The 16,197-nt window shown below is 39.5% G+C and overlaps 1 protein-coding gene across 2 annotated transcripts in view; it reads left to right on the plus strand.

Annotated features, from left to right (window-relative positions):
* Window positions 1-16,197, plus strand: part of pla2r1 (phospholipase A2 receptor 1) — a 30,760-nt gene that overhangs the window by 12,923 nt on the left and 1,640 nt on the right. For both annotated transcript variants that reach the window (XM_038701492.1, XM_038701493.1), the window contains 19 exons: window positions 185-297; window positions 392-561; window positions 701-909; window positions 1,429-1,574; window positions 2,689-2,773; window positions 2,884-3,019; window positions 3,115-3,150; window positions 3,585-3,745; window positions 4,790-4,854; window positions 6,499-6,602; window positions 6,691-6,827; window positions 8,586-8,703; window positions 8,883-9,022; window positions 11,509-11,650; window positions 12,315-12,550; window positions 14,131-14,311; window positions 14,427-14,561; window positions 15,112-15,234; window positions 15,320-15,496. In XM_038701492.1, coding sequence (XP_038557420.1) covers window positions 185-297; window positions 392-561; window positions 701-909; window positions 1,429-1,574; window positions 2,689-2,773; window positions 2,884-3,019; window positions 3,115-3,150; window positions 3,585-3,745; window positions 4,790-4,854; window positions 6,499-6,602; window positions 6,691-6,827; window positions 8,586-8,703; window positions 8,883-9,022; window positions 11,509-11,650; window positions 12,315-12,550; window positions 14,131-14,311; window positions 14,427-14,561; window positions 15,112-15,234; window positions 15,320-15,496 — 2,614 coding nt within the window. The remainder of the gene's footprint in view (window positions 1-184; window positions 298-391; window positions 562-700; window positions 910-1,428; window positions 1,575-2,688; window positions 2,774-2,883; window positions 3,020-3,114; window positions 3,151-3,584; window positions 3,746-4,789; window positions 4,855-6,498; window positions 6,603-6,690; window positions 6,828-8,585; window positions 8,704-8,882; window positions 9,023-11,508; window positions 11,651-12,314; window positions 12,551-14,130; window positions 14,312-14,426; window positions 14,562-15,111; window positions 15,235-15,319; window positions 15,497-16,197) is intronic.

Raw genomic sequence — 16,197 nt, forward strand, 5'->3', positions numbered from 1 at the left:
TGAATGTCACTCCTGTAGCTCTATTTTGTAGTGTTTATTCAGTCCATGACATTCTTATCATTGTAAGTCCACTATGAAGGTACTATATCGGATGATGTTTTTGTCTTGTGGAATGTAAAAAAAGAGCTGTAAATAGAACATAAATGGAGTTCGATTAGTAGAGTCTTTGTTGCTGATGTTGCAGGGCTGGAAGCGACATGGCCACTTCTGCTACATGGTGACTACCCATGAACAGAGCTATGAAGATGCACTGATGGGATATTACTGCAAGGCTCCTCTCCTTACTGTGGGAAACAGGTGGTGTATTGAGCAAATTATTTATTGTATTGAAAAAAATGTTTTTGTAGTTTTTGGCAATTGGAGCTTCTCTCCTCTTTTCTTCCTCATGCAGATTCGAGCAGGCATTTGTCAACAGTTTGCTGAGTGAGAGTGGGGCCAATAGCAGCAGGTCTTTCTGGATTGGCCTCATGGTTCAGGAGAAGAAGGGAGAGTACACATGGCTTCCCCACAATGGCTCCTCTCTACCTCTCACCTTCACAAACTGGAATAGACACCAGCCAGGTAGCCAGTTGTTGGAAATGTTTTGTTTACTGTCAGTGTGTTTAGTTGGAGATTTGGCTTAATGATAATAATCTCTTACACGTTTTAACCTTCTCCAATTCAACTCCTTCATCTTCTCCTTGACTTTTTATTTCTTTAGTCAGTGCTGGTGGATGTGTTGCTATGTCAGGTGGACCTGCTTTGGGTCACTGGGAGGTGAAAGACTGCAAGTCCCACAAGGCTTTGTCAGTGTGCAAGCAGAGCATTAGCAGTTACCACAATGTCCAGCTGCCAGAGCATCACATTGATGCCTACGCCCCCTGTCCTCCAGGGTGGGAATCACACTCTGGACTGCTCCACTGTTTTAAGGTTGGCTCCTCCTCATCTCTTCCCTGTCCTGACTCATGTACTTATCAATCATTCTCCCTTTACCTCTCTTATTTAACATTGATCAAGTGGTCCTAAGTAGACCCTCACTATCACACTTAATATAATATTATTTCTATCCTTCATGGTCATAGGGGACTTTAACCTATCCCAATATGCACTGGGTGACAGACAGGGCACATTCTGGACATGACATATCAACACACATAAACAGACAAACATATTCACATTCACGCCTTCAGGCAATTTATTTTCCACAAGGTCAGATAACAATTATTTTAATTTATTATCAGTTCATTGTTCAGTTATTTTATCAAATAATTAATAATTAATCATTCAGTCTCTAAAAAGTGAAAAATGCCCCACACAAGTTCCAAGAGACCATGTTAACATCATTAAATGTTTTGTTTTATCCAACCAGCAGTCCAAAACTCAAAGATATTCAGTGTTTTGTATATTTTATCTGTAACTCTCAGCCGACAGTAAGTGTTTCTCTTCTAGGTGTTCCACGATGAGAAAGTCCTGATGAAGCGTTCCTGGGTGGAAGCAGACTTCTTCTGCCAGGCCCTCGGGGCTCAGCTGGTCAGCTTCCACCACAATGAGGAGCAGGTGTTTGTTAAGCAGCTCCTCAGTACCATGTTTGAAGGGTTGGTACAGCCCTCTGGGCCTCGTTAGTGCAGGAATGTTATGGGAACTGATAATTTTATCGGTTGAGGTGTTATGCGTAAAGAGTAGCGAGTCAAGAATCTAATTATTGGCTTTCGAAGATGAAATGTGGTGTATTTGTGTGTGGATTTTTTATAAACAGATGATTACTTTCCTGCAGGGAAAAATAATATCTCCAGTGATTAAACAAAGCAACACATAAATAAGTCAGTTAACCAGTAATTTGTCAATTGTAATTGTGAAACAATAGTGGATTTCACCTGTTAAAAACCATTGCAGTAGGCCCACTGTGAGGAAACAAAGGCATGTATAACAACTTGAGTCAATCTTGAATCTGTTGACGGTTAAAACAGGACTGGACAAGCTTACTGATATGATTCAAAATTATTTTACCAGAGGCTTGATGTTGTTGGCAATGGTACCAGTGAATTGCTTGATCTGCACATGCTAGTTTTCTGGGCCAATAACAAGAATCTCTCCTTTTTTTTTATTAATTCGACAAATCCAATATTTCACATCTGCTGGACATCTAACTAGACAGAACAGATCAGGGTTATTGGGCTTAACAGAGGGATATATTTGCATAACAATGAAATTCAGCACAATGTCCTCAAATGATGTGACCAAGCGGAAGCTTCTACAAGGAAAATAAGAGGTCCTACAAATGTAGTGGGGCACTCTGAATGTTTTTGTATCAATGTGATGAAATACTTTGATTTGTCAGGTATTTCATTCACTGGATTAGCAAAAAAACAGACATTTTTGTACTTGTTCCAGTAAAATATTCTCAGAAATTCAAGCAAAATGTACATACAGTTTACACTATATCAATATATAGTGAACCTATAAAGTGATAAGCGATTTGATTTACATTGCCCACCCCCAGATCACAATGGTGTCTCACATCAATGGCCTATTTGTCTGGTCTATAAGTCTTCCAACTAAATGAAAGGATATAATATATTATATTTACTCACATGCAACTGGAAAAATTTATCCCACAGTGTGCTGGTGAAGTACATTAGTCAAAGTTTTACAACTCACTCTGATGGACTTGTGTTGCAGTGTGTTTTTTGTTCTGTTCCTGTTTTTTAGAACAGAGGGTCGCTGGTTCTGGGTGGGTTTAAATAAGAGAGACCCTGAACATCCCGGAGCCTGGGAGTGGTCTGATGGTTCTCCTGTAAGTACATAGTGATCTTCACCAAGTATCCACATGCCTTGCTGTAGCATGAGGTCACATTCAGAGCTTGTATCCATCATGGTTTTGTCTTGTGTGTCTGTTTTGCGCAGGTGGTGACGTCCTTCATAGAGGATAAGAACGAGGAGGATGACAGAAGGGATTGTGCTGTCTACAGTGACCTGACCAACGTGCTCACGCCGCAGCCCTGTGACACCAAACACGAGTGGATCTGCAAGCTTTCCAGAGGTAAACACCCTCACACTACCACTCTCCACACAGACTCACTGCAGATATATCACATAAATACTGTAATATTTACCAAACTCTGATTTATATTACAGGTGATAAACTGAAAAAACCCTATTGGTACACAGAGCGTAAGTAGAAGTTTAATTTACTTCACTGCGTATGGCGAGCTTCATATATGCTGATGCTGTAGATATTGTTAATGTCTCTACTATTATATGATGTAAAGCAAGCCAGGCAAAAAATGGCCTTTCTTTTTTGAATTTTCTCTACATTTTAACTGAAAACATTTATCATCTGACAGAAAATACTGACTGACCATTGAATCCACATACAACCCAAAGCAAACAAAAACTTATCACACTTAATATCATACTTTAATTTATACTTAAATTCTTAATATTGTATTTCTACGAACAGTATGTGGAATGGCATTATTAGATGTGAAACAGCATCAGTCAGTCAGCAACAAGAACTGTGTATTCGTTATACCCCTCAATAATTTTAAATTGTATTACTTGAAAATATGTACTGTATTTTAATTGTTCTCCTGGATTCCCTACAGAGAGCGAGCCCTGGGTGTTTTACCGTGGAGCTGAGTACCTGCTGGCGAAGCAGCCCTTTGACTGGGATGCCGTCTCACTGGCCTGTCAGATGATGGGAGCATACCTGCTGTCCATTCACTCCAGAGAGGAGCTGCACTTCATCAAGGAGCGATTGCGGCGGGTTTGTTACTGGCACTGCTCATATACATTAATTTACAGAATTTCAGTATGGCCAGACTACTATATGTATATACATACAGTAAGATGGCAGCTATTTTATAGTGACTTTGAGGTGGTACCAGACAGCAGTACTGTAGTAATGTGTTTCCAGAATATTGCATTTGAATTTAATTGAATAATGCATAACATGAATATACATTTATGTCATCGTTCCCATTTAAAACCAAAATTTATCCAAAAACACACACCCTAAGGCAATTGGCAGAATAAAAATTTTGTAAAAACACAAGTGTATATGATAGTATTGTGATAACAATATTCCTACTGCCAAAGTGAATTAAAACGTATGGGTTGCACTTAATTTCAAAAACCTAATTTGCACTAAACAACATCTGCAATTACTTTGCTGCACATTATAACAATATTTTCCTTGTAGAATTTTAGTGAATTATCCCACCTCTTGCAACTGACTGATTTACTTTTTCTCAGTGCAAATACTCTCACAATCTAATTGCAGTGACCAACATGATGCCAGGAACATTGAACATAAACACAGAGGAGTACACAGCCAGAGCAGTATACTTAATCACGGAGGCTCTAATTCACTCAATGGCCCACTAGGCAATTCACACACAGTAAAAAGCAAACACGTGTGAACACAATTGACACACTCGTTCCTCATACAAACTCAAGTGTTTACAGACACACTTCGACAAGCTGAAACGTACCTCATATGCGGACACTTTCATGCTCGAGTGCCCCCACACACAGGGAGCAAGAAAAAGGCTGTTTTTCGGCAGCAGCCTTTTGGACCACACTAAAGAAGTCTCTTGTGGTACTGAGGCTTGTGAAGGGATAAAGGGAACAAAACAAGGCAATGAAAGAGGCGAAGCCCAGGCCAAGGAGAGCTCATGAATGGCCCCTCATGTCAAAGAGGCTCTGAAAAGCTGATTTTCCAGCCCATTGAGGACTGGATTGCAAAGGAGGAGGGTAAAAGTGAAGCAAGTTCTTTTCCATATCTGTTCCTTTCACTGTGTTTCCTCAGCTCTCTCTGGGCCCGACTGACTGGTGGATCGGCTTGTCCGTTGGGCTGCCTGGAGAGGAGGTCAGGTGTGTGTGTGTGTGTGTGTTTTGGAGTTTACACATTTACTGTTGCTGCCACTGATTTTATTAGAGCTGTCAACACTTAGTCCAACATCTTGAGTAAAGAAATGTTAATGTACTTACAACCCTGGGGCCTGTTTCACAAAGCAGTTTCCTTATAGATTGCAAACGGTGGCAGATGAATTTGCAAATCCTATAGGGTTTTCGAATCCTCATGCATGTTGAAAATTTGGTGAAATGGGCTCCAGGTCTGTAGGAACAATCTAAATGAAGCCAACTGAATGTCAATAAAGTAAATTATTATTTGGGCAAATCATTTAAACAAAGTTGAACTGAATACATACAATGAGAAATAGAGCCCTGCTACAAAGGGAAAAGGGCCTACAGATGTTGCCAAGTGAAAAAAGAAATATAACAAAAAGGAACTCTTAACTTAATGTGTTTTTTAAACTACCTACCTGTCTAAATAAACAAAAACATTTACTGTATATAAAGCTTCAACTGACTGGCTCTTCTACTTACCTACCCAAACAAAGCACAATACAGGCTAGTCTGACAAGACAGATAGAACACCTACAGTATGTGTCACTGCAAAGAGCTTTTATGTAAAGATAAATTGTGCTAATTCTGGCCTAGGCTCAGAGTAGGCCACAGCTATCTCAGATCCACAGATTATAAGTTCAAACAACAGCCAAGACACCTATGACAGGAAAATTACTATTTCATGCAAATGGTGGAAAATGCTCTGCTATTTGAGGGAGCTCAAAGAATCTGAGCACCTCTTGTGTGTTTCCATCCATGTGTTTTTATGCAGATTTTCAATTCGTGCATATAAATCCCCTGAGGGGGTACGACAGAAATTTGTATTATTTAATTTTTTTTAAATGTTAATGCTTGGCAGAGCCGGAAAATTCGATGCATTAATCAAAGCAAAATATGACAAAGAGCAATGGAAAGAGCTTTAAAAATTTAATTCTAATGTATAGCATGTAACATGCACTCAAAGTTCAGTTCACTCAGAGTGAGGAAAAGTTATACCATATTTCTTTCATTTTTCCACAACATTTGTGTTTGTTTGAGGCCTGACTGGTGCTCTTTTAATTATGACATCATGTTGTGCCCTCTTCTGCAATTATTTAATGGCACCCAGCTGGACTGTAACTGTGCGTCTCTATGTGTCAGACTCCTAATATTCGCATAATAGTAGTGGAATGCATGAAAATATGCATTTTATTTTGCCAAATTTTCTGGAAATCCTGTTTAAATTGTAGCAAAATTTGAAAGAAAATTGATAAATATCATAGCCCAGTCAGTTTATCAAAGCTGTTTAGTACACTTAATGTAATTGGATATTACTTGATAGAGTAAGTTAATGATATGTGACTTTGGTGACTTCATTGAGCGAATTGGGTGTTCTGCCTAAACGAACGCAAAGCTTCATTTTGAGCAGAATATATGTAGCAAGACAGCGGCAACAATGGGATCCATGGATTGGGTGCTTTTCCAATTATAGGTGACGAGAGGAAAGACCAGGTCCTGGAATTGGTGGGATTCTCAAAGCATTAGCTACATACATAAAAACCTACTGACAGGTAGGACAAGGACATCAGCTAGGAATATTCGTTAAATGTATTGTATGTTTGTTTGCAGGTGGAGTGACCAGACAGAGGTAGACTTTCAGAACTGGGCAGAGGAGAGTGCCAGTGTTGTCCCAAGGAAAAACAGATTGTGTGTCACCGTGTCCTCTTCGTCAGGTAAACATATGCACATACAGAAACACACACTGATGCATGTATACCTGCACATGCTAGAGTGTGTTGAGGTTTTCATTGTATATTGCAGGGAAGTGGTCACAGAGGAAATGCAGCGATCTTCACAGCTATGTTTGCAAGAGAAAGACTGTGTCTGTGGTGGAGACTCCCAGGGAGCCGCACTACATCGGAGGATGTCCGGAGAAATGGCTCTACTTTGGACACAAGGTTCAGAAACACACATAGACATGCATGCACATGCACACACACACTCTCGAATCACTGATTAATTTCCCATATTAAAGACTTATGCAACAGAAACAGTATAGGAATATGGATGTATTGTCTGTCATTACCCATGATTATATGATGGGTTTATTTAGAAGTTTGAAGTTTACAATTTGCTGCCATCTTCTTTGTTTGGAGACAAAAAAAATCCAAGCTACAATCCGGAACTTAGCTGGGTTGAGCAGCAGCAGTCATCATGGATGTGTGTAATTGTCATGGAGACCTCTCAGTCAAGGCAAAGAAACCTCAGAGTAAAATTGGTATAATGTAGTTTTAAGCAGATACAGTATAAGCCTGTGTTGGTGTATTTGTCAGCAACATTAACTCCTTCTTTGTGCACCCATAAATGGGGACTGGAGTATTAACAGATAAGGAATGACAATGTAGAAAAACACAGTTGTAGTAACATAAAATATGTCATCATAGAAAAAGTTAAACCCTTTCTAGCTGCTTACAACTACATTTTAGTGTGTTATAAACCATTTTTTAAAGTCTGTATAGTGCTTATAAATACAAAATGTGTGTGTGGGGAGAGGCCGTTAAAGTAGTATGTGACTGTTTAAAATTGATTATATTTATTTTTTTGTAATGATGCAAACTGTAAAATATGCTTTATTGTATCTCTCCCCCTCAAATCAGTTTGGTCACTTCTCTAAATTCCCAGCTGCCTCTGGGGTTGAAGCAGGATGTTTGTGTTTATATTCGCTGTTCTTGAGTGACTTATGTTTACATCTTCAGAATAACCCCCCACTGATGGCGCTCAAGCTGAGTCAACCTCAAAAAAAGAACAAAACCAGCTGATCTTCTCTTAAATCATCTCTTCATCTAGACTGATATTAGATGTCAAAATCTAGTATTCTTTGAAATAAATTACTACATTGTTCAAATACTGTAGACTGTTGCTAGTAGCCATGAAATGTGGCAATTTTGTTTGTTCTATTTATATTATGTATCTGAATATGTGTCCCTCCACAGGAGTCTTTTCTAATTGTATCACCCAATACAATATTGGGTGATAGTTTTTTGTCTGAAAAACATATTTTCCATCAAAACAAAATTTCTGAAACATAGTGTCATACCAAATGAGACCCATTGACTTGGAATAGATGCAGATGTCTTTAGCAAGACAATCATTCTTCTGCATATTCAACAGAATGGAGAGCCTTGTGGCAGAGTCTGTCTTTTCTCGCCTTGAACATAAACTATGGAACAAACAGTATTATGTACAGTTATGCACTTTTAGGGTGCATTTAATGCCTTTATTAGAGGGTTGACAGGAAATGAGAGGAGTGAGAAAGATGAGAACAATATGAAACAAACCACAAGGGCAATCCTATCTAGCTGGTTTTAAAGTGTATTTAAGTAACTTTACGAGCTAAACATCATGGGATATGAACAGTAAACAATGCCCTGTGTAATGTGCCTAATTTCTCTAAAATGTAATCACGAGAAGCAGAGCTCTTGTCAGTGCATAAAATCAGCTGCCAAACGTTTGCTTTTTTTCTTGTTTCACCAGTAATATGAAATTACATCCTTCTCTGTCGATCAAAGGAGACTACTTGCTTGGATTTTTTTTTCTTTTTCAGTTTGAATCCTGACCTCTCAAAACAACAGTCCTGGTGGTCATAGGGGCATAATGATTTACATTTCACAATGTGATATTCATGTTTTGTGTGGGATGTGTGTTTGTGTTGGCAGTGTCTCCTGCTTCACCTCCCTGGCAGCCCAAAGGAGGGAAAGAGTTGGAAAGATGCCCAGTCCATCTGCTCCGCATTTGAAGGTTCGCTGGTTGCTATAGAAGACGAGATTGAACAAGGTAAAGGCAAAGCGAGCTGTACTACTATGAAATGAATGGATAATTTCAAATACAAGCATCACTAGACAAGATTACTTTTTTTGTGTTCCTATGGCATGTTCCTTGTTAGGCATGTCAGAAAGGCATACTGCTCATTTTTTTTAGTTTTTGATTTTCATGTTGTCTCATCATTTCTGCAGCCTACATCACCATGTTGCTCCAGGGAAGCTCTGTAGGTGTGTGGGTTGGTCTACGGGATGAAGACACCATGAAATGGACCAATGGGAAAGCAGTCAGCTACACCAACTGGTCTCCAATCGAACCAAAGAGCTATCTCACGGTAAGCTCCTGCGAATGCTTCAGGTTGACCTATAATGTTAACCATGAAATGAGGAAATTTTTTTGTCTATTTATATTATGCGTGTGAATATGTGTCCCTCCACAGGAGACTTTTCTAATCGTGTCTAAAATAGTCCCAGCTTGTGAGATGATGAGAGTGATGTACTGTGGATTATTATTATGACAGTATACAGTGGTGGGAAAAGTGTTTGCCCCCTTCCTGATTTCTTTTTTTTGCATGTTTGTCACACTGAAATGTTTCACACAAATTGAATTATTAGACAAAGATAACAATTAAACACATAATGCAGTTTTTATTGATGGTTTTTATTATTAAGGGGGAAAAATCCAAACCTACGTGGCCCTGTGTGAAAAAGTGATTGTCCCTAAACCTAATAACTGGTTGGGCCACCCTTAGCAGCAACAACTGCAATTAAGTGTTTGCGATAACTGGCAATGAGTCTTTTACAGCGCTGTGGATGAATTTTGGCCCACTCACCTTTGCAGAAATGTTGTAATTCAGCCACATTGGAGAGTTTTTGAGCCTTTTAACACTTTGTTAAGGTCATGCCACGACATCTCAATCGGATTCAGGTCAGGACTTTGACTAGACCTCTCTAAAGTATTAATTTTGTTTCTTAAGCCATTCAGAGGTGGACTGGCTGATGTGTTTTGGTTCATTGTCCTGCTGCAGAAACCAAGTGGGCTTCAGCTTGAGGTCAGGAACAGACGGCCGGAGAGTCTCCTTCAGGATTTTTTAGTAGACAGCAGAATTCATGGTTCCATTTACCACAGCAAGTCGTCCAGGTCCTGAAGCAGCAAAACAGCCCCAGACCATCACACTACCACCACTATATTTTACTGTTGGTATGAGGTTCCTTTTCTGAAATGTTGTGTGACTTTTACACCAGATGTAATGGGACACACACTTTCCAAAAGTTAAACTTTTGTCTCATCAGTCCAGAGTATTTTCCCAAATGTCTTCAATCATCAATATGTTTTCTGGCAAAACTGAGACGAGACTTGATGTTCTTTTTGCTCAGCAGTGGTTTTCGTCTTGGAACTCTGCCATGCAGGCCATTTTTGCCCAGTCCCTTTCTTATGGTGGAGTCATGAACGCTGACCTTAACTGAGGCAAGTGAAGCCTGCAGTTCTTTGGATGTTGTTGTGGGGTTTTTTTGTAACCTCTTGGATGAGTCGTTGCTGCGCTCTTAGGGTAAGTTTGGTCGGCTGGCCACTCCTGGGAAGGTTCACCAAAGTTCCATGTTTTTGCCATTTATGGTTAATGGCTTTCACTGTAGTTTACTGGAGTCCCAAAGCTGTAGAAATGGCTTTATAACCTTTTCCAGACTGATAAATCTCAATTACTGTTTCTCATTTGTTCCTGAATTTCTTTGGCTCGCAGCATGATGTCAAGCTTTTGAGGATCTTTTGGTCTACTTCACTTTGTCAGGCAGATCCTATTTAAGTGATTTCTTGATTGAAAACAGGTGTGGCAGTAATCAGGCCTGTGTGTGGCTAGAGAAATCCAAAGATGTGATAAAACACACATGATTTATGTTTTAACAGGGGGGAAACCACTTTTTCACACAGGGCCATGTAGGTTTGGATTTTTATTCCCTTAATAATATAAAAACCTCCATTTAAAAACTGCATTTTGTGTTTATTTTTGTTATCTTTGTCTAATATTTCAATTTGTTTGATGATCTGAAACATTTCAGTGTGACAAACATTCCAAAAAATAAGAAATCAGGAAGGGGGCAAACACTTTTTCACACCACTGTATACTCTGAATAAAATCAGTGTAATTGTGTTCTTAAATTTATGTTGAGCATTGCACTGCGAGCCAAGACAAGCTCCAGGTCTTTTTGCTCAGTGCGTCTATGCCAGAGCTTGAGACTCTCAAAGTGATCACAGTTATGCTGTATTAGAACAGCACACTGCTATCATTTGTCATTGACTTTCCAATTTAATATCCTCATTGTTCCTCAAAATACAACCACTGGAGTTTCCTGGATAATTTAACAAAACAACTATGATTACTTCAGCGTTGTTTCTGAGAAATCTTATTTTGTTTTTTTTGTTATTTTGGTATGGTAGATACAGAGCCCATAAGCTTCAGCGACTCTAGCCTATAGAGAAGCCAGTCGAGCTGTGATTTAGAGCTGTAGCTTTGTCATAGCGGGCAGAAACAAATCACTGAGTCATAACTTATGGATTCATTGCTAACATTTTTATGTGCACACGCTTCTAACTTTTGATGTTTTATCAAAAAAAGATCATTTAACTTGGAGAATTATGCAAACATCCAAGCCTTGAAGGTGCTCAAAGTGAAAGTCACCTGACATTGTCTATGCACAAAGTTGTAAGCATCAGTTCTCCTGTGTAAACGAAGTGTAAAATCAGTCTGAAGATGTGTGAACTGACATGGCCCACCTTCATGTGCGCTTTTGAGAATGGGTTTGTGTGTACTTTATGGATCTTCAGGAGGATGAGTGGCTCAGTGGATTTGCTGATGAGCCATTATGTACTGTTCTGTCCAACAACCACAACTTCCACCTGACAGGGAAGTGGTACGATGAGAGGTGCAGTGAGAGTGGGTATGGCTTTGTTTGTCAAAAGCCTCAAGGTAAGATTCCCTCAGTTTCTTTATCTTTGATTTTATTCTGTTTGTTTTTCATTACCTCTCTGGACATTTTTCATTCTTTCTCTTTTGCTGTCAAACCTAATGAAATAAACTCTAAAAACACAATGACACCAGGGATGGTGGCCAGGCACATTTCTATGAGTACACCAGGCCCCTCCTTTCATGTGACCTTGCGTTATTTGATTTAAAATAAAATTGATGGCATAGATTTGTTAACCTTAAAAGAATAGTTAGAAATTTTGGAAAATGCACTTTTTCCCTTTCTTGCACAGTTGAATTAGAAGACTCCTATATCTGTCAGTAAAAATTAAGCTACAGCCAGGAGAGGGTTGGCTTAATTTAGCATAAAGACTGGAAACGTGGTGTAGCAGCTAGCAAATAAACACTTGATATCTCATCCTAGAGTCTTGGAGTCTCCGCAAGATAAGACTCAAGGAAGTCACTAATTAGTTATGAAAACATTATCAAAGCAAGAAAGGAAATGCTAAACTATTCCTTTTAATTGATATGTGTGACAGCTAATCAACTATGCATTTATTGTGTATGTCCCAAACATTAACACTTTGAAGTAATCATTCTGACCCAGCTTTCCAGTATCTTACCTTCTTCCCACACTCATGTCTTTTGCCTTTTTTTCTTGTTACAGATACATCCAAACCCCCCACACACTCCTATCACCACCCCCTCCCTGACAATATTGAGTACAGGAGCCGCAGCTACAGGGTTGTGTCTGGCAACATGAGCTGGTATGACGCGATGCATATGTGCACAGAGAAAGAGTCTGACCTAGTGACCATTACAGATGCCTACCACCAGGCTTTCCTTACTGTTCTTGTCAATAGATTGGCAGTCCCCCACTGGATTGGACTGCATAGTCAAGACGTATGTATCTCCTCATGCAGTATATTCTGTATACCTCTGCACTGTGTATGTCTCCTATATGTTTCTGTCGGAGAAGTGGCATTATGTGTGTATCTTTTAAAGTTTGACATTTTGGGAGAATATGCGTATTCAATTTTTTACCAAGAGTTCGATGAGAGGATCAATTCCACTCTCATTTCTATGCGGTAAAAATTAGGCTAAAGTTAGCTGTTGGTTAGCTTAGCATAAAAACAGCTAGCCTGGCTCTGTCCAAAGGTTAAAACAATTGCCTATAATTAACTGTAAATGTAACTAATTAACATGTAACTTCTTTTTTATCCTTACAAAACATCAAAGTGTAAAAACAACACATTATAGTTTCATTTTAATTCTATGCTAAGTGTCGGACACACATAAGAGTGGTGTTCTCATCCAACTCGCAGGAAGAATGTGTGTAAGCATATTTCCCAAAACTACATTTAATACAGGTTAATGACCATGAATTGCAGATTATACCCATCTGCTTTCATGAGATGCATTTAAAATTTGGTAGAAGCTTTTTGTTTTCTTTACCAAAGAATAATTTGTGCATGACAGCATGTTATCAGCATTCTTAAACAGTGTGGCAGTCAATTTCCTACCCCACACGTAATCACACACACAATCAATAATCATGTTGCTTGATCGTTACATCACGCAACACGAGTGTGTGTCACTCCTGGTAAATCAGTAGCTGGAATTCCCCTCAGAAACATGCATTTCCTTAACTAAAGCAACCAATAATTGTGACCAAGATGGTGTGAAGATTTCTTGTGTTTAATAAAACTTAATTATGAGAAATGAAACATACAAGTAAAAACAATCAATACATAGTCCACAAATAGCAGATACCCAGTACCTGTGACAGTTTATGGGACATTTTTTCTCAGACACTACACAATTTTTTGCAGCACCAGCCTACAGGTGTTATATAAGTACAATAATTTGATAAACTAAAGGTTGCATAAGTGCAAAAGATGCAACACAGCAAAGAACAATACAGTAAGAGAATGTCAATGACAACACCAAATTCAATTAGTTCATCTAAACTAATTGAAAAATTATATTTATTACTAAACAATCTACATTTTAGGGTATATTACCCCCAATTCTTGTTAATCAAATCACTGTGCATGCACAGATTCAGTTCAATTTAATTACAGTTATCTCATAGCGATTTTCATATAGAGCAGGTATAGACCATACTCTGTGATGTTATTTACAGAAACCCAACAATTCCCACCAAGAGCAAGCACTAGGCGACACAGGCAAGGAAAAACTTCCTTTTAAGAGGCAAAAACCTCGAGTAGAACCATGGCTCATGGTGGGCGGCCATCTATTTTGACCGGTTAGGGTTTGAGAAGAAAGAGAGAGCAAGGAAGGGCAAGAGAGAGAGAGATAGCCAGAAAGAGGGAGAGAGGGATGGGGGGGTTAGGGTTAGGGTTAACCCTAACACCCACTGCGGCATTAACTTCCATTCTAAATAAGCGTGAAGTGTTACTGGTATAGTGCAACAAGTGTCAATCCTTGACAAACACATTGGTGACTGTGCTTCCTTACAGGGTGGCATCAATTATCAGTGGTCAGATGGGAGTGACACAGTGTACACACACTGGGACGCAGCTGATGACGATGAAGACTTTGTGATGAGAGAGTGTGTGTACATGGATGTGAGTGGAGGCTGGCGGAGAGCTGACTGTGAAACTCAGCTACCGGGAGCCCTGTGTCATATTCCCCTACCACGTCAGTGAAACCTGAAAATCTGAGCGCTCTACATTGCATCTCTTCAGCTGTTGGGTTACTCATCATGTATGAAAATATACACCATTTTCTGCCTTTCTCCTGCTCTCTCTCACAGGAAGTAAACCCTTTATCTCATATGAGTTTGTGTGTCCCTCAACGTGGGTGAAATTTGAACATGGCTGTTACAACTTTGAGCCTGTGGTGCAGAAACTTACATTTGAGGAGTCAAGAGAGCACTGCAGACAGAAAGGTATGGATTGATAAGGTGTGTAGCCAATACATGTGTATTTTTAACGATATGATTGAAAACTACAAAGACCTGCAGGATGGATTGCAGACTCCCCCTACAGGTCAAATAGAAGAGCTGTTCTGAAAAGCACTAGACTTTAGAAAAATGTTTCAGTTCTTACTAATAAATGTCACTTTGATGAAATAGAAACATACTTTATACAAAAAATACACTTTGCTGCTTTTCTTGCTAGATGAAAGGATCAGTACCTCTCTCATGTCTGTACAGCAAATATGAAGCCACAGCTGACTACAGGTTAAGTGCCTGACTATTTCTTTGACAGCCTCATTCACTTCCTGGAGTCTCTGCTCATTGCCTGGTAACCTCACGGTGATCAGCCAGGCTAGCTGTTTTCCCCCTGTTTCCAGTCTCTCTGCTACCTGGAGCTACATATTTACTGTACAGACATGACAGTTGTATCAAAAATCTCATATAATTTTCGGCAAGAAAGGGAATAAAGTATTTTCTTTAAACTGTGCAGAAGTGAAGACTTTGTTGTCCTACTTTCCAGTCAACACCTCAGATGTCCTGACCATTGAGAGTGACACAGAAAATCGTTTTGTTCTGGAGCAGCTGTGGTCTTTGGGGTTCCTTCACCAGGCCGTATGGTTGGGGATGTACTTCAACATTGACAGTAAGAATCTATCACCCTCCCATAACCATCAGATGACCACAATCTCCTGCAATGCCTTTTCATTAAATAGTGGCCTTGCTTTTAGCTGATTCCCTGGCCTGGGTGGATGGTTCGCCTATGGACTACACAAACTGGCCCAACAAAGCCCCAGACTCTAAGCTGCTGACTGCAGATGCCTGTGTTACTACCAGGGTGGTTGACGATGTGTGGCACCTGTCAAAGTGCACTGAACGGCTTGGTTTCATCTGCAAAACTGTCTCAAGTAAGTTGTATCAGGGGCCGTAACTTGGATCTGTGAGGCCTTCTGAAAGAAAATTGGGCCTCCTGTCTTGAGCTCATACCCAGCATATTGGAATATTGTTGGCCTTCTCTGTGTATAATATATACATTTTTACACAGGTAACAATGCCACAGGGTGAAATACATAAAAACAAGCGCAAGTAAGAGCAGAGTTTTCCTTAGAGACCAAGGCACAATTGCATGGAGCTTTTTGAGTGCTGGTACCCACAAAATTTAAAGCGGCTATTATCAGTCAATCAATTTGGCCTCTTTCATCTCATTGTTTTGATTTTCCGGCCCGCAACTCAACTGTTTTTGTTCTCTCATCAGTTTTTCAGCGAAAAAGAGACTGATAAACCCCCTGTACTCTACCTACCCAGCACCAAACAGCAGACAGTTAGCAACTAGCTGGTGAACACAGTGGAGCATTTAGCAGCTGATAAGCTTGATATTTCCTCAGAAGTTGAAGCTGATTTACAGTCACCAAGTGTTATACGAAGTGAAATATGAATCCAAAGGATTGATTATGTTGCTCTGTATCTGCTGCATGGGAAGACCGTCACTGTATGCTGAATGATGTGTATTTATTCATTCATAATAGAAGTGCTTATATCCGCAAAGTTACTGTTTGTTACTGTTTACAACCTGAACACTGTCTGTTCTTGCCACAGAAAAACAAGATTT

Source organism: Micropterus salmoides, unplaced genomic scaffold (genome assembly GCF_014851395.1).
Source record: "Micropterus salmoides isolate LMB-PRFRI ecotype aquatic unplaced genomic scaffold, ASM1485139v1 Ms_hic_scaffold_6, whole genome shotgun sequence".
Taxonomy (NCBI): Eukaryota; Metazoa; Chordata; class Actinopteri; order Centrarchiformes; family Centrarchidae; genus Micropterus; species Micropterus salmoides.